The sequence below is a fragment of the Petromyzon marinus genome, assembly GCF_048934315.1.
Source record: "Petromyzon marinus isolate PM22_M1 ecotype Great Lakes invasive population chromosome 67 unlocalized genomic scaffold, UKy_Petmar_22M1.pri1.0 chr67_unloc.6, whole genome shotgun sequence".
Classification (NCBI taxonomy): Eukaryota; Metazoa; Chordata; class Hyperoartia; order Petromyzontiformes; family Petromyzontidae; genus Petromyzon; species Petromyzon marinus.
Window position 1 is genome coordinate 1,018,358 of NW_027422596.1, and position 26,753 is coordinate 1,045,110.

Genomic DNA, 26,753 nt, shown 5'->3' on the forward strand with positions numbered 1-26,753 from the left:
CTCGACCCCGACACCCAAACCGACATTGATGTCAGCTCGACCTCCGACCCCTGACCCCTGACCCCCAGGCGGGGCCTCACCTTGCGCGTCGCAGCCGTAGACCTCCAGGCGCAGGCTGGGCCTGTTGATGAACCCCTTGGGGTAGATGCGGAGGTAGCGGGCAACGATGGGCGGGTCCAGGGCCACGTGGGCGTGCGATGACGAATCGTTGTTGGCGGGGATGAACTGTGGGGTGGGGTCACGCGGGGGTCACGTGGGGGTCACGCGGGGTGGGCGGTGGGGTGGGGGGGGGGGTGGTCGTGGGGGTCAGGGAGGGTAGTGGGGGAGCGGGGGTAGAGGGGTTTGGAAGTTGGGAGGGGTCACGTGGGGGTCACGCGGGGGTCACGCGGGGTCACGCGGGGGTCGTAGGGGTCGTGGGGGTGGTGGTTGTGGTGATGGTAGTAGTAGTTGTGGTTGTGGTGATGGTAGTAGTAGTTGTGATGGTGATGTTGGTGGTAGTTGTGGTTGTGGTGATGGTGGTAGTAGTTATGATGGTGGTGGTTGTGGTGGTGATGGTGGTGGTGGTAGTTGTGGTTGTGATGGTGGTAGTTGTGGTTGTGGTGATGGTGGTGGTGGTTGTGGTGATGGTGGTAGTAGTTGCGGCAATGGTCATGCTGGTGGTAGTTATGGCAGTGGTGAGCGGTGGCGGTGGTGGTGAGCGGTGGTGAGTGGTGGTGAGTGGTGGTGAGTGGTGAGTGGTGAGCGGTGGCGGTGGTGGTGAGCGGTGGTGAGTGGTGGTGAGTGGTGAGGAGTGGTGAGTGGTGGTGAGTGGTGGTGAGTGGTGAGTGGTGGTGAGTGGTGAGTGGTGGTGAGCGGTGGTGAGTGGTGGTGAGCGGTGGTGAGTGGTGGTGAGCGGTGGTGAGTGTTGAGTGGTGGTGAGTGGTGAGTGGTGGTGAGTGGTGGTGAGTGGTGGTGAGTGGTGGTGAGCGGTGGTGAGTGGTGGTGAGCGGTGGTGAGCGGTGGTGAGTGTTGAGTGGTGGTGAGTGGTGGTGAGTGGTGAGGAGTGGTGAGTGGTGGTGAGTGGTGAGTGGTGGTGAGTGGTGGTGAGCGGTGGTGAGTGGTGGTGAGCGGTGGTGAGTGTTGAGTGGTGGTGAGTGGTGAGTGGTGGTGAGTGGTGAGTGGTGGTGAGCGGTGGTGAGTGTTGAGTGGTGGTGAGTGGTGGTGAGTGGTGAGTGGTGGTGAGCGGTGGTGAGTGGTGGTGAGCGATGGTGAGTGGTGGTGAGCGGTGGTGAGTGTTGAGTGGTGGTGAGTGGTGGTGAGTGGTGAGGAGTGGTGAGTGGTGGTGAGTGGTGAGTGGTGGTGAGTGGTGAGTGGTCGTGAGCGGTGGTGAGTGGTGGTGAGTGGTGGTGAGTGTTGAGTGGTGGTGAGTGGTGAGTGGTGGTGAGTGGTGAGTGGTGGTGAGCGGTGGTGAGTGGTGGTGAGCGGTGGTGAGTGGTGGTGAGCGGTGGTGAGTGTTGAGTGGTGGTGAGTGGTGAGTGGTGGTGAGTGGTGGTGAGTGGTGAGTGGTGGTGAGTGGTGAGTGGTGGTGAGCGGTGGTGAGTGGTGGTGAGCGGTGGTGAGTGTTGAGTGGTGGTGTGTGGTGGTGAGTGGTGAGGAGTGGTGAGTGGTGGTGAGTGGTGAGTGGTGGTGAGTGGTGAGTGGTGGTGAGCGGTGGTGAGTGTTGAGTGGTGGTGAGTGGTGGTGAGTGGTGAGTGGTGGTGAGCGGTGGTGAGTGGTGGTGAGCGATGGTGAGTGGTGGTGAGCGGTGGTGAGTGTTGAGTGGTGGTGAGTGGTGGTGAGTGGTGAGGAGTGGTGAGTGGTGGTGAGTGGTGAGTGGTGGTGAGTGGTGAGTGGTCGTGAGCGGTGGTGAGTGGTGGTGAGTGGTGGTGAGTGTTGAGTGGTGGTGAGTGGTGAGTGGTGGTGAGTGGTGAGTGGTGGTGAGCGGTGGTGAGTGGTGGTGAGCGGTGGTGAGTGGTGGTGAGCGGTGGTGAGTGTTGAGTGGTGGTGAGTGGTGAGTGGGGGTGAGTGGTGGTGAGTGGTGAGTGGTGGTGAGTGGTGAGTGGTGGTGAGCGGTGGTGAGTGGTGGTGAGCGGTGGTGAGTGTTGAGTGGTGGTGAGTGGTGGTGAGTGGTGAGGAGTGGTGAGTGGTGGTGAGTGGTGAGTGGTGGTGAGTGGTGAGTGGTGGTGAGCGGTGGTGAGTGGTGGTGAGCGGTGGTGAGTGTTGAGTGGTGGTGAGTGGTGAGTGGTGGTGAGTGGTGAGTGGTGGTGAGCGGTGGTGAGTGGTGGTGAGCGGTGGTGAGTGGTGGTGAGCGGTGGTGAGTGTTGAGTGGTGGTGAGTGGTGAGTGGTGGTGAGTGGTGGTGAGTGGTGAGTGGTGGTGAGTGGTGAGTGGTGGTGAGCGGTGGTGAGTGGTGGTGAGCGGTGGTGAGTGTTGAGTGGTGGTGAGTGGTGGTGAGTGGTGAGGAGTGGTGAGTGGTGGTGAGTGGTGAGTGGTGGTGAGTGGTGAGTGGTGGTGAGCGGTGGTGAGTGGTGGTGAGCGGTGGTGAGTGTTGAGTGGTGGTGAGTGGTGAGTGGTGGTGAGTGGTGAGTGGTGGTGAGCGGTGGTGAGTGGTGGTGAGCGGTGGTGAGTGGTGGTGAGCGGTGGTGAGTGTTGAGTGGTGGTGAGTGGTGGTGAGTGGTGAGGAGTGGTGAGTGGTGGTGAGTGGTGGTGAGTGGTGGTGAGCGGTGGTGAGTGGTGGTGAGCGGTGGTGAGTGTTGAGTGGTGGTGAGTGGTGAGTGGTGGTGAGTGGTGAGTGGTGGTGAGCGGTGGTGAGTGGTGGTGAGCGGTGGTGAGTGGTGGTGAGCGGTGGTGAGTGTTGAGTGGTGGTGAGTGGTGAGTGGTGGTGAGTGGTGGTGAGTGGTGAGTGGTGGTGAGTGGTGAGTGGTGGTGAGCGGTGGTGAGTGGTGGTGAGCGGTGGTGAGTGTTGAGTGGTGGTGAGTGGTGGTGAGTGGTGAGGAGTGGTGAGTGGTGGTGAGTGGTGAGTGGTGGTGAGTGGTGAGTGGTGGTGAGCGGTGGTGAGTGGTGGTGAGCGGTGGTGAGTGTTGAGTGGTGGTGAGTGGTGAGTGGTGGTGAGCGGTGGTGAGTGGTGAGCGGTGGTGAGTGTTGAGTGGTGGTGAGGAGTGGTGAGGAGTGGTGAGGAGTGGTGGTGAGTGGTGAGGAGTGGTGAGGAGTGGTGAGGAGTGGTGAGCTCACCAGTAGCGGGCCCCCCGTTGCGTCTTGCGCTCTGTACGTGGTGGTGAGTTGTGGTGAGTGGTGGTGAGTGAGGAGTGGTGAGTGGTGAGTGGTGAGGAGTGGTGAGTTGTGGTGAGTGGTGGTGAGTGGTGAGTGGTGGTGAGTGGTGAGTGGTGGTGAGTGGTGAGTGGTGAGTGAGGAGTGGTGGTGGTGAGTGGTGAGTGGTGGTGAGTGGTGAGTGGTGAGTAGTGAGTGGTGAGGAGTGGTGAGTGGTGAGGAGTGGTGAGTGGTGAGTGGTGAGGAGTGGTGAGTGGTGAGTGTTGAGTGGTGAGTGGTGAGGAGTGGTGAGTGGTGAGTGGTGAGGAGTGGTGAGTGGTGGTGAGTGGTGAGGAGTGGTGAGTGGTGAGTGGTGAGGAGTGGTGAGGAGTGGTGAGGAGTGGTGAGTGGTGAGGAGTGGTGAGGAGTGGTGGTGAGTGGTGAGGAGTGGTGAGCTCACCAGTAGCGGGCCCCCCGTTGCGTCTTGCGCTCTGTACGTGGTGGTGAGTTGTGGTGAGTGGTGGTGAGTGAGGAGTGGTGAGTGGTGAGTGTTGGTGAGTGGTGAGGAGTGGTGAGTAGTGGTGAGGAGTGGTGAGCTCACCAGTAGCGGGCCCCCCGTTGCGTCTTGCGCTCTGTACGTGATGGTGAGTTGTGGTGAGTGGTGGTGAGTGAGGAGTGGTGAGTGGTGAGTGGTGAGGAGTGGTGAGTTGTGGTGAGTGGTGGTGAGTGGTGAGTGGTGGTGAGTGGTGAGTGGTGGTGAGTGGTGAGTGGTGAGTGAGGAGTGGTGGTGGTGAGTGGTGAGTGGTGGTGAGTGGTGAGTGGTGAGTAATGAGTGGTGAGGAGTGGTGAGTGGTGGTGAGTGGTGAGTGGTGAGTAATGAGTGGTGAGGAGTGGTGAGTGGTGAGGAGTGGTGAGTGGTGAGGAGTGGTGAGTGGTGAGGAGTGGTGAGGAGTGGTGAGTGGTGATGAGTAGTGGTGAGGAGTGGTGAGCTCACCAGTAGCGGGCCCCCCGTTGCGTCTTGCGCTCTGTACGTGGTGGTGAGTTGTGGTGAGTGGTGGTGAGTGGTGAGTGGTGGTGAGTGGTGAGGAGTGGTGAGGAGTGGTGGTGAGTGGTGATGAGGAGTGGTGAGGAGTGGTGAGCTCACCAGTAGCGGGCCCCCCGTTGCGTCTTGCGCTCTGTACGTGGTGGTGAGTTGTGGTGAGTGGTGGTGAGTGGTGAGTGGTGGTGAGTGGTGAGGAGTGGTGAGGAGTGGTGAGGAGTGGTGATGAGTAGTGGTGAGGAGTGGTGAGCTCACCAGTAGCGGGCCCCCCGTTGCGTCTTGCGCTCTGTACGCTCTCCAGCTGCGTCCGTCCCCGCTGGAAGCGAGCTCCACGGAGGTCACGAACTGCTTGCTGAGCCAGCGAGAGGCTCCCTGAGTCGTCACCTGGCTCACTGCGCTCACCCGCAGCAGGTCCACCTGGGGGGTGGGTGGTGGTCGTGTGGGTGGTTGTGGTGGTGGTGGTGGTGGTGGTCCGGCAAAAACAACCCCCTACCTCCTCGTGGTGCCGGATGGCAAGGCTGTAACGGGCAGTGCCGTGGGGGGCGGAGGGCCAATTCCGATTGGCCATTCCCTCTCATGGCGTCTGTGACCACCACAGCGGCCAAACGGGGGCTCGGGATGGGTGCGAGTGGATGGTAACCCCTCCACATTCAAATAATTACCACTTAAAGCACGTCTAAGATATCTAATGAACAAGCTTGTGCCAGAGGCCCCGGGGGGACAGGCGTCCATGACGTCTCCTGGCCAGACCCCATTTGGCAGAGCCAAAAGATTGAATATCTACCCTCGGGGCTCCTCGAGAAACAACGAAAAGCCACTTCGTGTGGCCACGTGGAATGTTCGAACGCTCAATGCGGAGGAGAGGCTGCCACTGCTCTGTCGGGAGCTGGACCGGTACCGCCTGGATCTCTGTGGCATTCAGGAGGTCCGGTGGACCGGTTCTGGCTCCTGCCACCATGAGGGGTGGACAGTCCTCTACTCGGGGCAGCAGACTGCCAAACAACAAGGCGTGGCTCTTCTTCTGAATAAAAGAATGAAGGGGGCGTGGGAGCGTGGCGGTGTGGTGTGGGAAACTGTAAGCCACAGGCTACTTTGGGCTCGCCTTCCCATCAACCGGAGGCGAGGAGTGGTGGTCGTGGTTACTTATGCCCCCACCCAAGACGAACATCCGTGGAGGGATGCAGGCAAAGCCGATGAGTCAGATGCCTTCTATGACTTCCTGTCCTTGACACAGTAGGTCCTGGTGTCCTTGACACCAGGACCTACTGTGGAGCTGATCTGCCCACTGACCATCGACTAGTCATCTGTAAGATGTGCCTGCCATTCTTCCACTCCAGTGGTGGGTGTACACCCAGGACCCCATTCAAACCCAAGGTGGCCTGGTCTCAGCTAGGTGATGAAAGTTTCAAGCGAGAATGTCATCATCGCTTGCTACTGGGGTTGGCATCGTCCCCCACTCCTCCAGATGTCGAGGGGAAATGGGCGAGGTTTAGGACTGTGGCTCATGCAGCTGCAATGGCTGCTTTTGGTACACAGTCCAGACCTCCCCAGAGTCCCTGGCTGACGGAGGAGGTGTTCAGGCTGGCTGAGAAAAAGCAACAGGCCCACTCTCATCGTCTACAGCATCCCACGTCAGAGAATGAGGAGGCTTACCGCAGCTTTTGCTTGGAGGTTCGGAGAGCCGTGAGGCGCTGCAAGGATGGGTGGTGGTCGCGGGTTGCTGAGGAGATGGAGTCTGCCTCAGTGGCCCGCGAACACAAATCACTATTTAACTCAATAAAAAAAGTTACCTGCAGCGCCACACCTATTACTATGATTTGCGAAACGTGGACCCCCCTAATGGAAAATCTTCGCCAGTCAGAAACATTTAGGTTGCCCTGCCTATGATCCACCCTGGGTTTAACCAGGCTGGATTGTGTGAGGAGCTCACAGATCTGGACAAAGTCCTAATCGGTGAGCTCCTCCGGCAGGCAAGGCTGCGTTGGCTGGGTTATGTAGCCCGCATGCCCAGCCACCGCATGCCTAAGCAGCTTTTGTTCGGCCGGATCGAGGGGGCTAAACGGGCGCAGTATGGGCTAGAGAAGAGATGGAGTGACGTGGTACAGGAGGACGTGGAGCTGAGTGGACTTGCCGATGACTGGTACCAGCGGTGTCAAGATCGGCCTCTGTGGAGGAGGCTCGTGAAGGACGCTACTGGGCAGTTGGAGGCATTCGCTCTCCAACAACAACGGAGGGCGGAGGAGCGACGCTCACAACAACGAACGGAGCGCCGGGTGGCTAAAGCACAGCAGGTTGGCACAGTAGGGGGCACAGGTGGTGCATCAGCCACTCATCTCAGTCATCTCAGTCAGTCGACCCGTGGCACCTGCTGGGTCTGCCCCGTGACCTCCTACCAGCGGGCGTTCGACACTTCACGTGGTAGCCTCAAGGTGCACATGGCCTGGCACAAGCGTCGTGGGGACGTCACCGCCACTTAGCGGCGAATGGCGGTTGTTGTTGTTGTTGTTGTTGCGGGTGGTGGTGTGGGTGGTGGTGGTGGTGGGTGGTGGTTGGGTCTTCACCTGTATCCAGGAGTCGACGAACGAGGAGGGGGTCCAGGCGTTGACGCGCCCACCCAGGTCGAGTCTCGCCTTCCATGGGGCCCACTCCTCTTCGCCTGCTGACACGGAGTGTGTGTGTCTCGTCCACCACTCAACCACCACTCAACCACCACTCAACCACTCATACACTCAACCACCACTCAACCACCACTCAACCACCACTCAACCACTCATACACTCAGCCACCACACAACCACTACTCATCCACCACTCAACCACCACTCAACCACTCACACACTCAGCCACCACTCAACCTACACTCAACCACCACTCAACCACCACCACAACCACTCATCCACTCAACCACTCATCCACCACCACAACCACCACACACTCAACCACCACACAACCTACACTCAACCACCACACAACCACCACTCAATCACCACTCATCCACCACTCAACCACCACTCAACCACTCATACACTCACACACTCAGCCACCACTCAACCTACACTCAACCACCACTCAACCACCACTCAACCACTCATCCACTACCACAACCACCACACACTCAACCAATACACAACCTACACTCAACCACCACACAACCACCACTCAACAAACACTCAACCACCACCACAACCACCACTCAACCACCACTCAACCACTCATACACTCAACCACCACTCAACCTACACTCAACCACCATACAACCACCACTCAACCATTCATACACTCAACCACCACTCATCCACCACCACAACCACCACTCAACCACCACTTAAACACTCATACACTCAGCCACCACTCAACCTACACTCAACCACCACACAAACACTCATACACTCAACCACCACTCAGCCAACACCACCACTCCACTACCACCTCCACTCCACCACCACCAATCCAACACGCCACCACTCCACCACCACCTCCACTCCACCACTCCACCACCACTCCACCACCACTCCACCACCACCACCATCACTCCACCACCACCTCCACTCCACCACTCCACGTCCACTCCACCACCACTACCACACAACCACTCATACACTCAGCCACCACTCAACTACCACTCAACCACCACTCCACCACCACCTCCACCACCACCACTCCAACACTCCACCACTCCACCACCTCCACTCCACCACTCCACCCCCACCACTCCACCACCCCCACGCCACCACCACCACCACTCCACCACCAGCACCACTCCACCACTCCACCACCACCACTCCACCACCACCACTCCACCACTCCACCACCACCTCCACCCCACCACCACTCCACCACCAACACCACTCCACCACTCCACCACCACCACTCCACCACTCCACCACCACTCCACCACCACCACTCCACCACTCCACCACCACTCCACCACCACCACTCCACCACCACCTCCACCCCACCACCACTCCACCACCACCACCACTCCACCACACCACACCACCACCACACCACCACCTCCACTCCACCACCAGCACCACTCCACCACCACCCCACCACCACCACCACCACCCCTGCACCTCGTCTCTCACCATCGTAGGAGGAGGCTGACAATTGGTTGTCCGTGATGAGGCCGGACTGCATGCCCAGTGGCTTGCCGCACTCTGGGGGGGCAGGGGCGGGGGGGGGGTCACGTGGGTGACAGCTACCCCACCCAGCTACCCCACCCAGCTACCCCACTCAGCTACCCCACTCAGCTACCCCGCTCAGCTACCTCGCTCAGCTACCCCACTCAGCTACCCTACTCAGCTACCCCACTCAGCTACCCCACTCAGCTACCCCACTCAGCTACCCCGCTCAGCTACCTCGCTCAGCTACACCACTCAGCTACCCCACTCAGCTACCCCATTCAGCTACCCCACCCAGCTACCCCACCCAGCTACCCCACTCAGCTACCTCATTCAGCTACCCCACTCAGCTACCCCACTCAACTACCTCATTCAGCTACCCCACCCAGCTACCCCACTCAGCTACCCCATTCAGCTACCCCATTCAGCTACCCCATTCAACTACCCCACCCAGCTACCCCACTCAGCTACCCCACCCAGCTACCACACCCAGCTACCCCACTCAGCTACCCCATTCAGCTACCCCATTCAACTACCCCACCCAGCTACCCCACCCAGATACCCCATCCAGCTACCACACCCAGCTACCCCACTCAGCTACCCCACCCAGCTACCCCACTCAGCTACCCCATTCAGCTACCCCATTCAACTACCCCACCCAGCTACCCCACCCAGCTACCCCACTCAGCTACCCCACCCAGCTACCCCACTCAGCTACCCCATTCAGCTACCCCATTCAACTACCCCACCCAGCTACCCCACCCAGCTACCCCACTCAGCTACCCCACCCAGCTACCCCACCCAGCTACCCCACTCAGCTACCCCACCCAGCTACCCCACCCAGCTACCCCACTCAGCTACCCCGCTCAGCTACCTCGCTCAGCTACCCCACTCAGCTACCCTACTCAGCTACCCCACTCAGCTACCCCACTCAGCTACCCCACTCAGCTACCCCCGCTCAGCTACCTCGCTCAGCTACACCACTCAGCTACCCCACTCAGCTACCCCATTCAGCTACCCCACCCAGCTACCCCACCCAGCTACCCCACTCAGCTACCTCATTCAGCTACCCCACTCAGCTACCCCATTCAACTACCCCACCCAGCTACCCCACCCAGCTACCCCACTCAGCTACCCCATTCAGCTACCCCATTCAGCTACCCCATTCAACTACCCCACCCAGCTACCCCACTCAGCTACCCCACCCAGCTACCACACCCAGCTACCCCACTCAGCTACCCCATTCAGCTACCCCATTCAACTACCCCACCCAGCTACCCCACCCAGATACCCCACTCAGCTACCCCATCCAGCTACCACACCCAGCTACCCCACTCAGCTACCCCACCCAGCTACCCCACTCAGCTACCCCATTCAGCTACCCCATTCAACTACCCCACCCAGCTACCCCACCCAGCTACCCCACTCAGCTACCCCACCCAGCTACCCCACTCAGCTACCCCATTCAGCTACCCCATTCAACTACCCCACCCAGCTACCCCACCCAGCTACCCCACTCAGCTACCCCACCCAGCTACCCCACCCAGCTACCCCACTCAGCTACCCCACCCAGCTACCCCACTCAGCTACCCCACTCAGCTACCTCACCCAGCTACCCCACTCAGCTACCCCACTCAACTACCCCACTCAGCTACCCCACCCAGCTACCCCACCCAGCTACCCCACTCAGCTACCCCACCCAGCTACCCCACTCAGCTACCCCACTCAGCTACCCCACCCAGCTACCCCACTCAGCTACCCCACCCAGCTACCCCACTCAGCTACCCCACTCAGCTACCTCACCCAGCTACCCCACTCAGCTACCCCACTCAACTACCCCACTCAGCTACCCCACCCAGCTACCCCACCCAGCTACCCCACTCAGCTACCCCACCCAGCTACCCCACTCAGCTACCCCACTCAGCTACCTCACCCAGCTACCCCACTCAGCTACCCCACTCAGCTACCCCACTCAGCTACCCCACTCAGCTACACCACCCTGTCCGAGCGAAGTGGGGAGCGATAGTGTAGTGGTTAGCGCTATGCTGCGCTATGAACCTGGCGACCCGGGTTCGATTCCCGCTCACGGCCAACACCAGTGACGATTATCTGAACCGGTCCCGGGCCTCCCCTAGGTCGACTCAGCCTCAAATGAGTACCTGGTGCGGTGTGTAAACATTGCCACTAGGGAGACAAAGGCGGTCGGGCGTGGTGCTGGCCACCCACCCCCTCGTGTACCGTTCTGGCCTTCATAGGTGCTCGCTAACAGCACTTGCCCCTACAGTCTGTTAAAGCTATATGGGGGATCTTTGTCTTTGTCTTTGTCTGTGTGTGTGTCTGTGTGTGTGTCTGTGTGTGTGTGTCTGTGTGTGTGTCTGTGTGTCTGTGTGTGTGTCTGTGTGTGTGTGTCTGTGTGTGTGTGTCAGTGTGTGTATGTGTGTGTGTGTCCGTGTGTGTGTCTGTGTGTGTGTGTGTCAGTGTGTGTGTCCGTGTGTGTGTCCGTGTGTGTGTCCGTGTGTGTGTCTGTCCACGCCTCTCACCCTGTCCGTCCAGCACGGTGTAGGTGATGGACATGCCCTGCGACGAGGTGGTGGACGAGGTGGACGAGGTGGACGAGGTGTGGACGAGCTCACAGTCCACCAGCCACTCGCCCACGTGGGCAGCGCGCATGTACAGCGTCCTGCCCAGACCTGCGTCCACCACCACCACCACCACAACAAAGACAAAGATCCCCTGTGTAGCCTCAACAGACTGTAGGGGCAAGTGCTGTGAGCGAACAGCACCTTTAAAAAGACAAAGCTCCCCCACGTAGCCTCAGCGGGCAGCCAGGGCAAGGGCCGACAGCGGGTACCGGGCACTCGCACGCAGGTTGGTGGGTGGATGAGTGGGTGGGTGAGTGGGTGAGTGGGTGGGTGAGTGGGTGGGTGAGTGAGTGGGTGAGTGAGTGGGTGGGTGGGTGAGTGGGTGGGTGAGTGGGTGAGTGAGTGAGTGGGTGAGTGAGTGGGTGGGTGGGTGAGTGGGTGGGTGAGTGGGTGAGTGAGTGAGTCGGTGAGTGGGTGAGTGGGTGGGTGGGTGAGTGGGTGGGTGAGTGGGTGGGTGGGTGAGTGGGTGAATGGGTGGGTGGGTGAGTGGGTGAGTGAGTGGGTGAGTGGGTGGGTGGGTGAGTGAGTGAGTGGGTGGGTGGGTGGGTGAGTGAGTGAGTGGGTGGGTGAGTGGGTGAATGGGTGGGTGGGTGAGTGGGTGAGTGGGTGAGTGAGTGGGTGGGTGAGTGAGTGGGTGGGTGAGTGAGTGGGTGAGTGGGTGGGTGAGTGAGTGGGTGGGTGAGTGGGTGAGTAAGTGGGTGAGTGAGTGGGTGAGTGGGTGGGTGAGTGGGTGAGTGAGTGGGTGAGTGGGTGGGTGGGTGAGTGAGTGAGTGGGTGGGTGGGTGGGTGAGTGAGTGAGTGGGTGGGTGAGTGGGTGAATGGGTGGGTGGGTGAGTGGGTGAGTGGGTGAGTGAGTGGGTGGGTGAGTGAGTGGGTGGGTGAGTGAGTGGGTGAGTGGGTGGGTGAGTGAGTGGGTGGGTGAGTGGGTGAGTAAGTGGGTGAGTAAGTGGGTGAGTGAGTGGGTGAGTGGGTGGGTGGGTAGGTGAGTGGGTGGGTGAGTGGGTGGGTGGGTGAGTGGGTGGGTGAGTGGGTGAGTGAGTGAGTGAGTGGGTGGGTGGGTGGGTGAGTGGGTGGGTGAGTGGGTGAGTGAGTGAGTGAGTGGGTGGGTGAGTGAGTGAGTGGGTGGGTGGGTGGGTGAATGGGTGGGTGGGTGAGTGAGTGGGTGAATGGGTGGGTGAGTGGGTGAGTGAGTGGGTGAGTGGGTGGGTGGGTGAGTGGGTGGGTGGGTGAGTGGGTGGGTGAGTGGGGGGGTAGGTGGGTGAGTAGGTGAGTGGGTGGGTGGGTGAGTGGGTGAATGGGTGAGTGGGTGAATGGGTGGATGGATGAGTGGGTGGGTGAGTGAGTGGGTGGGTGGGTGGATGGGTGAGTGGGTGAATGGGTGGGTGGGTGGGTGAGTGGGTGGGTGAGTGGGTGAGTGGGTGAGTGAATGGGAGGGTGGGTGGGTGGATGGGTGAGTGGGTGAATGGGTGAGTGGGTGAGTGGGTGAGTGAGTGGGTGGGTTGGGTGAGTGGGAGGGTGAGTGGGTGAGTGGGTGAGTGAGTGTCTGAGTGAGCGATCAGGTTAGTGAGCGAGTGAGTGAGCGAGTGAGTGAGCGAGCGAGCGAGCAATCAGGTGAGTGAGTGAGCGAGTGAGTGAGCGAGTGAGAGTGTGAGTGAGCGATCAGGTGAGTGAGCGAGTGAGTGAGTGAGTGAGCGAGCGAGCAATCAGGTGAGTGAGTGAGCGAGTGAGTGAGCGACTGAGTGAGTGAGCGAGTAAGTGAGTGAGGGAGCGAGTGAGAGTGTGAGTTAGCGATAAGGTGAGTGAGTGAGTGTGTGAGCGAGAAATCAGGTGAGTGAGTGAGCGAGTGAATGAGTGAGTGAGTGAGCGAGTGAACGAGTGAGTGTGTGAGCGAGTGATCAGGTGAGTGAGTGAGCGAGCGAGTGAGTGAGTAAGCGATTGAGTGAGTATGAACCAGCGATCACGTGAGTGAGCGAGTGAGTGAATGTCTGAGCGATCAGGTGAGCGAGTGAGTGAGTGTGTGAGAGATCAGGTGAGTAAGTGCGCGAGTGATTGAGTGAGTGAGTGAGCGAGTGAGTGTGTGAGTGAGCAATTAGGTGAGTGAGTGAGAGCTCAGGTGAGTGAGTGAGTGAGTGCGTGAGCGAGCGAGTAGGTGAGCGATCGATCAGATGAGTGAGTGAGCGAGTGAGTGAGTGTGTGAGAGATCAGGTGAGTGAGTGAGAAAGTGAGTGAGTGAGCGAGCGAGTTCGTGAGTGAGTGAGTGTTCGAGCGAGTAGATGAGCGAGCGATCAGTGGAGTGAGTGAGCGAGTGAGTGAGTGAGAGATCAGGTGAGTGATTGAGAAAATGAGTGAGTGATCGAGCGAGTAGGTGAGCGATCAATCAGGTGAGTGAGTGAGCGAGAGTGTGAGTGTGTGAGAGATCAGGTGAGTGAGTGAGAAAGTGAGTGAGCGAACGAGTTAGCAAGTGAGTGAGTGATCGAGCGAGTAGGTGAGCGAGCAATCAGGTGAGTGAGTGAGAAAGTGAGTGAGCGAGCGAGTTAGTTCGTGAGTGAGTGAGTGAGCGAGCGAGTGAGTGAGTGAGCGAGTGAGTGAGTGAGAGTTCAGGTGAGTGAGTGAGAAAGTGAGTGAGCGAGCGAGTTAGCGAGAGAGTGAGTGAGTGAGTGAGCGAGAGAGTGAGCGAGCGATCAGGTGAGTAAGTGAGTGAGAAAGTGAGTGAGAAAGTGAGTGAGCGAGCGAGTTCGTGAGTGAGTGTTCGAGCGAGTAGGTGAGCGAGCGATCAGGTGAGTGAGTGAGCGAGTGAGTGAGTGAGTGAGCGATCGATCAGGTGAGTGAGTGAGAAAGTGAGTGAGCGAGCGAGTTAGTTCGTGAGTAAGTGATCGAGCGAGTAGGTGAGCGAGCGAGTGAGTGAGCGCGCGAGCGAGTTCGTGAGTGAGTGTTTGAGCGAGTAGGTGAGCGAGTGAGTGAGTAGGTGAGCGAGTTCGTGAGTGATCGAGCGAGTAGGTGAGCGAGTGAGTGAGTGAGCGCGCGACCGAGTTCGTGAGTGAGCGAGTGAGTGAGTGAGCGAGCGAGTTCGTGAGTGAGTGTTCGAGCGAGTAGGTGAGCGAGTGAGTGAGAAAGTGAGTGAGTGAGCGAGTGAGTGAGTGATTGAGCGAGCGAGTAGGTGAGTGAGTGAGTGAGCGAGTGAGTGAGTGTTCGAGCGAGTGAGTGAGCGAGTGAGTGTGTGAGTGAGCGAGTGAGTGAGTGAGTGAGCGAGCGAGTTCGTGAGTGAGTGAGCGAGCGAGTGAGTGAGTGATCGAGCGAGTAGGTGAGTGAGCGAGTGAGTAAGTGTTCGAGCGAGTAGGTGAGTGAGTGGTGAGTGAGTGATCGAGCGAGTGAGTGTGTGAGCGAGTGAGTGAGTGAGCGAGCGAGTGAGTGAGTGTTCGAGCGAGTAGGTGAGTGAGTGGTGAGTGAGTGAGTGTGTGAGCGAGTGAGTGAGTGAGCGAGTGAGTGAGTGTGTGAGCGAGTGAGTGAGTGAGCGAGTGAGTGATCGAGCGAGCGAGTAGGTGAGTGAGCGAGTGAGTGAGTGAGTGAGCGTTCGAGCGAGTAGGTGAGCGAGTGGTGAGTGAGTGAGTGGTGAGTGAGTGAGTGTGTGAGCGAGTGAGTGAGTGAGCGAGTGAGTGAGTGTGTGAGCGAGTGAGTGAGTGAGCGAGTGAGTGAGCGTTCGAGCGAGTAGGTGAGCGAGCGAGTGAGTGAGTGAGTGAGCGAGTGAGTGAGTGAGTGTTCGAGCGAGTAGGTGAGTGAGTGAGTGAGCGAGCGAGCGAGTGTGTGAGTGAGTGAGTGTGTGAGTGAGTGAGTGAGCGAGTGAGTGAGTGAGTGTTCGAGCGAGAAGGTGAGTGAGTGAGTGAGCGAGTGAGTGAGCGTTCGAGCGAGTAGGTGAGTGAGTGGTGACTGAGTGATCGAGCGAGTGAGTGTGTGAGCGAGTGAGTGAGTGAGTGAGCGAGCGAGTGAGTGAGTGATCGAGTGAGTAGGTGAGCGAGTGAGTGTGTGAGTGAGTGAGTGTGTGAGTGAGTGAGTGTGTGAGTGAGTGTTCGAGCGAGTAGGTGAGTGAGCGAGTGAGTGAGTGAGTGAGCGTTCGAGCGAGTAGGTGAGTGAGCGAGTGAGTGAATGAGTGAACGAGCAAGCGAGTAGGTGAGTGAGCGAGTGAGTGAGTGAGTGAGCGAGCGAGTAGGTGAGTGAGTGAGTGAGCGAGTGAGTGATCGAGTGAGTGATCGAGCGAGTAGGTGAGTGAGTGGTGAGTGAGTGAGTGAGCGAGTGAGTGAGTGAGTGAGTGTTCGAGCGAGTAGGTGAGTGAGTGGTGAGTGAGTGAGTGAGCGAGCGAGTAGGTGAGTGAGTGGTGAGTGAGCGAGCGAGTGAGTGAGCGAGCGAGCGAGTGAGTGAGTGAGTGAGCGAGCGAGTAGGTGAGCGAGTGAGTGTGTGAGTGAGTGAGTGAGCGAGCGAACGAGTGAGTGAGTGAGTGAGCGAGCGAGTGAGTGAGTGAGTGAGCGAGCGAGCGAGTAGGTGAGTGAGTGAGCGAGCGAGTGAGTGATCGAGTGAGTGATCGAGCGAGTAGGTGAGTGAGTGGTGAGTGAGTGAGTGAGCGAGCGAGTAGGTGAGTGAGTGGTGAGTGAGCGAGCGAGTGAGTGAGCGAGCGAGCGAGTGAGTGAGTGAGTGAGCGAGCGAGTAGGTGAGCGAGTGAGTGTGTGAGTGAGTGAGTGAGCGAGCGAACGAGTGAGTGAGTGAGTGAGCGAGCGAGTGAGTGAGTGAGCGAGCGAGCGAGTAGGTGAGTGAGTGAGTGAGCGAGTGAGTGATCGAGTGAGTGATCGAGCGAGTAGGTGAGTGAGTGGTAAGTGAGTGAGTGAGCGAGCGAGTAGGTGAGTGAGTGAGCGAGCGAGTGAGTGAGTGAGCGAGCGAGTGAGTGAGCGAGCGAGCGAGTAGGTGAGCGAGTGAGCGAGCGAGCGAGTGAGCGAGCGACGACTCACCTGCATGTAGTCTCACGCTGTCGGTGCGGTGTCCGTGGATGAGTGACTCGGTCTGCACCGTGTGTCCGTGAAAGTGGAGCCCGTGCACCGTGCCTGGCACCTTGCCCATGGCCAGGACATGCCATGCCACCTCCTCCCCGGTGAACATCACCAGGAGCGGTGAGCGCGGTGCCACCATCCCATTCACCGCTACAGATTACATCACGGATTACAGATTGCATCACGGATTACAGATTACATCACGGATTACAAATTACATCACGGATTACAGATTACATCCACGTTACAGATTGTATCCGCATCACGCATGACAGATGGCAATCCAATTGCAGATTACAATCAGATTACAGATAACAATCCGATTACGGATTACATCCAGATTACAATTTAAATTACGGCTGAGGTGTGGAGCGGGTGAGCGGGTGAGCGGGCGAGTGAGCGGGTGAGCGGGTGAGCGGGTGAGCGGGTGAGCGGGCGGGTGAGCGGGTGAGCGGGTGAGCGGGTGGGTGAGTGGGTGATCGGGTGGGTGAGCGGGTGAGAGAACGGGTGGGTGAGCAGGTGAGCAGGTGAACGAGTTGGTGAGTGAGCGGGTGAGCGGGCGGGTGGGTGAGTGGGTGATCGCGTGGGTGAGCGGGTGAGCGAGTTGGTGAGCGAGCGAGTGAACGTGTGAGCGGGTGGGTGAGTGGGTGATCGCGTGGGTGAGCGGGTGAGAGAACGGGTGGGTGAGCGGGTGAGCGGGTGAGCGAGTGAGTGAGCGGGTGAGTGAGCGAGTGGGTGAGAGAGCAGGTAAGCGAGTGAGCGAGCGAGTGAGCGGGTGAGTGGGCGGGTGAGCATGTGAGAGAACGGGTGGGTGAGCGGGTGAGCGGGTGAGCGAGTGAGTGAGCGGGTGAGTGAGCGAGTGGGTGAGAGAGCGGGTAAGTGAGTGAGCGGGCGAGTGAGCAAGCGAGTGAGCGAGTTGGTGAGCGAGCGAGTGAGTGGGTGAGCGGGCGGGTGAGCGGGTGATCGGGTGGGTGAGCAGGTGAGAGAACGGGTGGGTGAGCGGATGAGCGGGTGAGCGAGTAAGCGAGCAGGTGAGTGAGTGAGTGGGTGAGCGAGCGAGCAAGTGGGCGAATGGGCGAGCGAGTGAGCGAGCGGTTGAGTGGGTGAGCGGGTGAGAGAGCAGGTGAGCGAGCGAGCGGGCGAGCGGGTGGGTGAGTGAGCGAGCAAGTGGGCGAGCGGGTGAGAGGGCGGGTGAGAAAGCGGGTGGGCGAGTGAGCGAACGAGTGAGCGAGCGGGCGAGCGAGCGGGTGAGTGAGTGGGCGAGCGAGTGAGCGAGCGGGTGAGCGAGTGGGCGAGCGGGTGAGCGGGTGGGCGAGCGAGTGAGCGAGCGAGTGAGCGAGTGGGCGAGCGAGTGAGCGAACGGGTGAGCGAGTGGGCGAGCGAGTGAGCGAACGGGTGAGCGAGTGGGCGAGCGAGTGAGCGAACGGGTGAGCGAGCGGGCGAGCGAGCGGGTGAGCGAGTGGGCGAGCGAGTGAGCGAGCGGGTGAGCGAGTGGGCGAGCGGGTGAGCGGGTGGGCGAGCGAGTGAGCGAGCGAGTGAGCGAGTGGGCGAGCGAGTGAACGAACGGGTGAGCGAGTGGGCGAGCGAGTGAGCGAACGGGTGAGCGAGTGGGCGAGCGAGTGAGCGAACGGGTGAGCGAGCGGGCGAGCGAGCGGGTGAGCGAGTGGGCGAGCGAGTGAGCGAACGGGTGAGCGGGTGGGCGAGCGGGTGAGCGGGTGGGCGAGCGAGTGAGCGAGCGGGTGAGCGGGTGAGCGAGCGGGTGAGCGGGTGGGCGAGCGAGTGAGCGAACGGGTGAGCGGGTGAGCGAGCGGGCGAGCGAGCGGGTGGGCGAGCGAGCGAGCGGGTGAGCGAGCGGGCGAGCGAGCGGGTGAGCGAGTGGGCGAGCGAGTGAGCGAACGGGTGAGCGGGTGGGCGAGCGGGTGAGCGGGTGGGCGAGCGAGTGAGCGAGCGGGTGAGCGGGTGAGCGAGCGGGTGAGCGGGTGGGCGAGCGAGTGAGCGAACGGGTGAGCGGGTGAGCGAGCGGGCGAGCGAGCGGGTGGGCGAGCGAGCGAGCGGGTGAGCGAGCGGGCGAGCGAGTGGGTGAGCGAGTGGGCGAGCGAGTGAGCGAACGGGTGAGCGGGTGGGCGAGCGGGTGAGCGGGTGGGCGAGCGAGTGAGCGAGCGGGTGAGCGGGTGAGCGAGCGGGTGAGCGGGTGGGCGAGCGAGTGAGCGAACGGGTGAGCGGGTGAGCGAGCGGGCGAGCGAGCGGGTGGGCGAGCGAGCGAGCGGGTGAGCGAGCGGGCGAGCGAGCGGGTGAGCGAGTGGGCGAGCGAGTGAGCGAACGGGTGAGCGGGTGGGCGAGCGGGTGAGCGGGTGGGCGAGCGAGTGAGCGAGCGGGTGAGCGGGTGAGCGAGCGGGTGAGCGGGTGGGCGAGCGAGTGAGCGAACGGGTGAGCGGGTGAGCGAGCGGGCGAGCGAGCGGGTGGGCGAGCGAGCGAGCGGGTGAGCGAACGGGCGAGCGAGCGGGTGAGCGAGTGGGCGAGCGAGTGAGCGAACGGGTGAGCGGGTGGGCGAGCGGGTGAGCGGGTGGGCGAGCGAGTGAGCGAGCGGGTGAGCGGGTGAGCGAGCGGGTGAGCGGGTGGGCGAGCGAGTGAGCGAACGGGTGAGCGGGTGAGCGAGCGGGCGAGCGAGCGGGTGGGCGAGCGAGCGAGCGGGTGAGCGAGCGGGCGAGCGAGCGGGTGAGCGAGTGGGCGAGCGAGTGAGCGAACGGGTGAGCGGGTGGGCGAGCGGGTGAGCGGGTGGGCGAGCGAGTGAGCGAGCGGGTGAGCGGGTGAGCGAGCGGGTGAGCGGGTGGGCGAGCGAGTGAGCGAACGGGTGAGCGGGTGAGCGAGCGGGCGAGCGAGCGGGTGGGCGAGCGAGCGAGCGGGTGAGCGAGCGGGCGAGCGAGCGGGCGAGCGACCCACCGTGCACCACGACGTCTGCCCCCCCGTTCTCCTGCGTGTACCAGCTGAGCGACTCGTGGAACTCGGTAAGCACCAGCGCCACCTCCCGGCGTCGGCGGCCGCCGGGCGGAGCGCCGGGTGGCGGCGGGGCCACGGCCAGGGCCCCCTCCCGGCAAGTCAGCACCAGGCCCACCAGGCCCGAGTGGAGGTCACGCTCCTGGGGAGGGAGAGCGGCGTGACAGAGACACACAGACTCACACAGAGACACATAGACTCACACAGAGACCCACAGACTCACACAGAGACACATAGACTCACACAGAGACACACAGACTCACACAGAGACCCATAGACTCACACAGAGAGCCATAGACTCATAGAGACACACAGACTCACACAGAGACACACAGACTCAGACAGAGACACACAGACTCACGCAGAGACTCACACAGAGACACACAGAGACACACAGACTCACACAGAGACACACAGACTCACACAGAGACCCATAGACTCATAGAGACACACAGACTCACACAGAGACACACAGACTCACACAGAGACACATAGACTCACACAGAGACACATAGACTCACGCAGAGAGCCATAGACTCACGCAGAGAGCCATAGACTCACACAGAGAGCCATAGACTCACACAGAGACTCACACAGAGACACACAGACTCACACAGAGACACATAGACTCACACAGAGAGCCATAGACTCATAGAGACACACAGACTCACACAGAGACACACAGACTCACACAGAGACCCATAGACTCATAGAGACACACAGACTCACACAGAGACACACAGACTCACACAGAGAGCCATAGACTCACGCAGAGACTCACACAGAGACACACAGACTCACGCAGAGAGCCATAGACTCATAGAGACATAGACTCACACAGAGACACAGAGACTCAAGCAGAGACTCACACAGAGACACATAGACTCACACAGACAGCCATAGACTCACACAGAGAGCCATAGACTCATAGAGACACATAGACTCACGCAGCGAGCCACAGACTCACGCAGAGAGCCATAGACTCATAGAGACACATAGACTCATGCAGAGACACATAGACTCACACAGAGAGCCATAGACTCATAGAGACACATAGACTCATAGAGACACACAGACTCACACAGAGAGCCATAGACTCATAGAGACACATAGACTCACGCAGCGAGCCACAGACTCACGCAGAGAGCCATAGACTCACACAGAGGCTCACACAGAGACACATAGACTCACACAGAGAGCCATAGACTCATAGAGACACATAGACTCACGCAGAGACACACAGACTCACACAGAGACCCATAGACTCATAGAGACACATAGACTCACACAGAGACACGTAGACTCACGCAGAGACCCATAGACTCATAGAGACACATAGGCTCACAAAGAGACACGTAGATTCACGCAAAGAGCCATAGACTCACACAGAGACCCATAGACTCACACAGAGACCCATAGACTCACACAGAGACCCATAGACTCACACGCAGACCCATAGACTCACACAGAGACACATAGACTCACACAGAGACTCATAGACTCACACAGAGCCATAGACTCACACAGAGACCCATTGACTCACACAGAGACCCACAGACTTACACAGAGACTCATAGAGTCACACACCACCTACCCACCCACACCACCCACACCACACCAACCACACCCCACCAACCACCCACAGCACACCACCAACCACCCACACTACTCCACCAACAACCCACATCACACCACACCACGCACACCACTCCACCCCATCCCACCACACCCACCCAGCACCACCCACACCACCACCCCACACCACACCCACCCAGCACCACACCACACCCACCCAGCACCACCACACCCCACACCACCCACCCAGCACCACACCCCAAACCACACCCACCCAGCACCACCCACACCCACCCGGTCGACGTTTGAGAAGTAGGGCCACGTGCAGCAGTCCTCGAGCTGGCGGGTGCCCTGCTGGCTGACGGCGTCGGTGCCCACCATGTAGACGAGCCGGCGCACCTCGCCGGGGGAAACCGGCGCGGACTCATCGCCGGAGCGCCGGGTCAGCCCCAGCGCCTGGAAGCCGTAGGGCCTCGACGCGAGGTTCTTGAAGGTCACCTGGGTGGGGTTGGGAGGTGGTTGTGTGGTGTGGTGGTGGTGGTGGTGTGGTGGTGGTAGTGTGGTGGTGGTGGTGGTGGTGTGGGGTGCGTGAGCGGTAGTGCAGCGGTTAGCGACCCGAGTTTGATTCCCGCTCGCGGGCGACACCGGTGGCGATTTCGTGATCCAGTCCTTGGCCTCCCCTGGGTCGACTCAGTCGGAGACACCGAGAGGCTGGGTTCGAGCCCTGGGTCTGGGTGTCTCTCTCTCAGTGGGTTCACGATGGCCATGTCGGAGACACCCAGAGGCTGGGTTCGAGCCCTGGGTCTGGGTGTCTCTCTCTCAGTGGGTTCACGATGGCCATGTCGGAGACACCCAGAGGCTGGGTTCGAGACCTGGGTCTGGGTGTCTCTCTCTCAGTGGTTCACGATGGCCATGTCGGAGACATTGAGAGGCTGGGTTCAAGACCTGTGTCTGGGTGTCTCTCAGTGGTTCACGATGGCCGTGTCAGAGACACTGAGAGGCTGGGTTCGAGACCTGGGTCTGGGTGTCTCTCAGTGGGTTCACGATGGCCGTGTCGGAGACACTGAGAGGCTGGGTTCGAGCCCTGGGTCTGGGTGTCTCTCTCTCAGTGGGTTCACGATGGCCGTGTCGGAGACACTGAGAGGCTGGGTTCGAGCCCTGGGTCTGGGTGTCTCTCTCTCAGTGGGTTCACGATGGCCGTGTCAGAGACACGGAGAGGCTGGGTTCGAGCCCTGGGTCTGGGTGTCTCTCTCTCAGTGGGTTCACGATGGCCGTGTCAGAGCCACCGTGAAGCTGGGTTCGAGCCCTGGGTCTGGGTGTCTCTCTCTCTCAGTGGGTTCACGATGGCCGTGTCAGAGACGCTGAGATGCTGGGTTCGAGCCCTGGGTGTGGGTGTCTCTCTCTCAGTGGGTTCACGATGGCCGTGTCGGAGACACTGAGAGGCTGGGTTCGAGCCCTGGGTCTGGGTGTCTCTCTCTCAGTGGGTTCACGATGGCCGTGTCAGAGACACGGAGAGGCTGGGTTCGAGCCCTGGGTCTGGGTGTCTCTCTCTCTCTGTGGGTTCACGATGGCCGTGTCGGAGACACTGAGAGGCTGGGTTCGAGCCCTGGGTCTGGGTGTCTCTCTCTCTGTGGGTTCACGATGGCCGTGTCGGAGACACTGAGACGCTGGGTTCGAGCCCTGGGTCTGGGTGTCTCTCTCTCAGTGGGTTCACGATGGCCGTGTCGGAGACACTGAGAGCCTGGGTTCGAGCCCTGGGTCTGGGTGTCTCTCTCTCAGTGGGTTCACGATGGCCGTGTCAGAGACACCGAGAGGCTGGGTTCGAGCCCTGGGTCTGGGTGTCTCTCTCTCTCAGTGGGTTCACGATGGCCGTGTCAGAGACACTGAGAGGCTGAGTTCGAGCCCTGGGTCTGGGTGTCTCTCTCTCAGTGGGTTCACGATGGCCGTGTCAGAGACACTGAGAGGCTGGGTTGGAGCCCTGGGTCTGGGTGTCTCTCTCTCAGTGGGTTCACGATGGCCGTGTCGGAGACACCGAGAGGCTGGGTTCGAGCCCTGGGTCTGGGTGTCTCTCTCTCAGTGGGTTCACGATGGCCGTGTCGGAGACACTGAGAGGCTGGGTTCGAAACCTGGGTCTCGGTGTCTCAATCTCTCTGTGAGTTAATTAAACTACGTGTTAGTTTACCAGGCAAGGCTCCACTGAGCTACTGTGTTGTTCTTTTATGTCGGAAGCAACCCTGGATATCACCAATGGATAGGTCAACGAAGCGGCTGATATCATCATCACATGAGCATTTATAGTAGCAACAAAATACTCCGAAGGCATAGAGATAGATAGAGACCCATAGAGACGAGACATAGAGGCAGATAGAGACCCATAGAGAGACAGAGAGACCCAGAGAGAGAGACGCAGACTCTATCACACACACAGTGACACAGAGAACCCAGACTCTAACACACATACAGAGACACACAGAGGGAAGGAGACCTACACTCTCACATACACACACAGAGACACACAGAGAGAGAGAGAGAGACACAGACTTTCACACACACAGACACAGAGACACCGAGAGAGAGACGCAGACTCTCACACAGACACAGAGACACCGAGACAGAGAGAGAGAGATGCAGACTCTCACACACAGACACAGAGACACACAGAGACCCAAACTCTCTCTCTCTCTCTCACACACACAGATGCAGCGTCTCACACACACAGACACAGAGACACCGAGACAGAGAGAGACGCAGACTCTGACACACACACAGACACAGAGACACACAGAGACCCAAACTCTCTCACACACACAGATGCAGCGTCTCACACACACTCACACACACAGACAGACAGACACATTCACACACACACACACAGACACACACACACAGACACACTCACACACACACACAGACACACTCACACACACACACACAGACAGACACACACTCACACACACAGACAGACACACTCACACACACACACACAGACACACACACACACAGACAGACACACTCACACACACACAGACAGACACACTCACACACACACACACAGACACACACAGACACACACTCACACACAGACAGACACACTCACACAGACAGACAGACACACTCACACACACACAGACACACACACACACACAGACACACACTCACACACACAGACAGACAGACACACACACACACAGACACACACAGACACACACACACTCACACACACAGACAGACACACTCACACACACACAGACACACACTCACACACACACTCACTCACACACAGACACACACTCACACACACACAGACGCACACACTCACATACACACAAACACACACACAGACACACACTCACACACACACTCACTCACACACAGACACACACTCACACACACACAGACGCACACACTCACATACACACAGACACACACACAGACACACACTCACACACACACAGATAGACACACTCACACACACAGACAGACACACTCACACACACACACACAGACACACACACACAGACAGACACACTCACACACACACAGACACACTCACACACACAGACACACACACAGACACACACACACAGACAGACACACACACAGACACACTCACTCACACTCACACAGACGCAGGAGACGCGGGGACTCACGTGAACCAGATCCTTGACCTCGGCCTTGATGAGAGGCCCCAAGATGCCAAGGTGAGCCTCGGCGTCCGTGCGCGGCACAGGCTTGGTGAAGCTTCCGTCCGTGTAGGCGCGGTACACCGCCTTCTTGAACGTCCTGCCAACGCCACCAACGCCACCACTACCACCGCCGCCGCCGTGGTAGTCCCAGATGAGCTCAACAGCGGCGATGTAGAAGGAGCGGACGTTGGAGTCGAGGAGGCTACGGGGGTCCAGCTGTGGCCCGGATCCTGCTCCTCCTGTTCGTCCACCACCTGGAGATGGGTGCCCGCCGGCATCCCTGTGCGTTAACGGTGGAGTCTATGTGAGGGGATGTGACATTGAAGTCTATGGGAGGGGATGTGACATTGAAGTCTATGGGAGGCATTTAACATTGAAGTCTATGGGAGGATTTAACATTGAAGTCTATGGGAGGATTTAACATTGAAGTCTATGGGAGGCCTTTAACATTGAAGTCTATGGGAGGCCTGTAAGGGTGAAGTCTATGGGAGGCCTGTAAGGGTGAAGTCTATGGGAGGCTTAAATTTTGATTTAAAGTTTTTGTGACTGCAGTAATTCATATTCTTAGCTCTTTCGATAAAGTCACGTTGAAGGGAAACAATAAAATAATAAAATATATATTAAACAATAAAAATTCTCACGACGTTTCGACCATAACACACATGACGACCGTTTGTGTTATGGTCGAAACGTCGTGAGAATTTTTATTGTTTTATATATATTTTATTATTTTATTGTTTCCCTTCAACGTGACTTTACCGAAAGAGCTAAGTCTATGGGAGTCCTTTACCATTGAAGTCTAAGTGAGGCCTGAAAGGGTGAAGTCTAAGTGAGGCCTGTAAGGGTGAAGTCTATGGGAGGCCTTTACCATTGAAGTCTAAGTGAGCCTTGTAAGGGTGAAGTCTATGGAGGCCTGTAAGGGTGAAGTCTATGGGAGGCCTTTACTATTGAAGTCTAAGTGATCCCTGAAAGGGTGAAGTCTAAGTGAGGCCTGTAAGGGTGAAGTCTATGGGAGGCCTTTACCATTGAAGTCTAAGTGAGGCCTGAAAGGTTGAAGTCTAAGTGAGGCCTGTAAGGGTGAAGTCTATGGGAGGCCTTTACCATTGAAGTCTAAGTGAGCCCTGAAAGGGTGAAGTCTAATTGAGGCCTGTAAGGGTGAAGTCTATGGGAGGCCTTTACCATTGAAGTCTAAGTGAGGCCTGAAAGGGTGAAGTCTAAGTGAGGCCTGTAAGGGTGAAGTCTATGGGAGGCCTTTACCATTGAAGTCTAAGTGAGGCCTGAAAGGGTGAAGTCTAAGTGAGGCCTGTAAGGGTGAAGTCTATGGGAGGCCTTTACCATTGAAGTCTAAGTGAGCCCTGAAAGGGTGAAGTCTAATTGAGGCCTGTAAGGGTGAAGTCTATGGGAGGCCTTTACCATTGAAGTCTAAGTGAGGCCTGAAAGGGTGAAGTCTAAGTGAGGCCTGTAAGGGTGAAGTCTATGGGAGGCCTTTACCATTGAAGTCTAAGTGAGGCCTGAAAGGGTGAAGTCTAAGTGAGGCCTGTAAGGGTGAAGTCTATGGGAGGCCTTTACCATTGAAGTCTAAGTGAGGCCTGAAAGGGTGAAGTCTAAGTGAGGCCTGTAAGGGTGAAGTCTATGGGAGGCCTTTACCATTGAAGTCTAAGTGAGCCCTGTAAGGGTGAAGTCTATGGGAGCCCTGTAAGGGTGAAGTCTATGGAGCCCTGTAAGGGTGAAGTCTAAGTGAGGCCTGTAAGGGTGAAGTCTATGGAGCCCTGTAAGGGTGAAGTCTAAGTGAGGCCTGTAAGGGTGAAGTCTAAGTGAGGCCTGTAAGGGTGAAGTCTATGGGAGCCCTGTAAGGGTGAAGTCTATGGAGCCCTGTAAGAGTGAAGTCTAAGTGAGGCCTGTAAGGGTGAAGTCTAAGTGACGCCTGTAAGGGTGAAGTCTATGGGAGGCCTTTACCATTGAAGTCTAAGTGATCCCTGAAAGGGTGAAGTCTAAGTGAGGCCTCTAAGGGTGAACTCTATGGGAGCCCTGTAAGGATGAAGTCTATGGGAGGCCTGTAAGGATGAAGTCTATGGGAGGCCTGTAAGGGTGAAGTCTATGGGAGGCCTCTAAGGGTGAAGTCTATTGGAGGCCTGTAAGGGTGAAGTCTATGGGAGCCTGTAAGAGTGAAGTCTAAGTGAGGCCTGTAAGGGTGAAGTCTAAGTGACGCCTGTAAGGGTGAAGTCTATGGGAGGCCTTTACCATTGAAGTCTATGGGAGCCCTGTAAGGGTGAAGTCTATGGGAGCCCTGTAAGGGTGAAGTCTATGGGAGCCCTGTAAGGGTGAAGTCTATGGGAGGCCTGTAAGGGTGAAGTCCATAGAGGCCTGTAAGGGTGAAGTCTATGGGAGCCCTGTAAGG

General features: G+C 58.5%; 1 protein-coding gene across 6 annotated transcripts in view; it reads right to left on the reverse strand.

Moving 5' to 3' along the window:
* The window catches only part of LOC116957928 (venom prothrombin activator pseutarin-C non-catalytic subunit-like), a 158,420-nt gene that overhangs the window by 21,577 nt on the left and 110,090 nt on the right, over positions 1-26,753 (reverse strand). For 5 of the 6 annotated variants that reach the window (XM_076058060.1, XM_076058058.1, XM_076058061.1 and 2 more), the window contains exons 16-24: positions 24,320-24,609; positions 20,964-21,167; positions 19,041-19,236; positions 16,062-16,250; positions 10,966-11,115; positions 8,390-8,461; positions 6,864-6,961; positions 4,558-4,719; positions 81-225 (exon numbers count right to left, since the gene is read on the reverse strand). In XM_076058060.1, coding sequence (XP_075914175.1) covers positions 81-225; positions 4,558-4,719; positions 6,864-6,961; positions 8,390-8,461; positions 10,966-11,115; positions 16,062-16,250; positions 19,041-19,236; positions 20,964-21,167; positions 24,320-24,609 — 1,506 coding nt within the window. The remainder of the gene's footprint in view (positions 1-80; positions 226-4,557; positions 4,720-6,863; positions 6,962-8,389; positions 8,462-10,965; positions 11,116-16,061; positions 16,251-19,040; positions 19,237-20,963; positions 21,168-24,319; positions 24,610-26,753) is intronic. The other variant, XM_076058059.1, reaches the window with a different exon arrangement.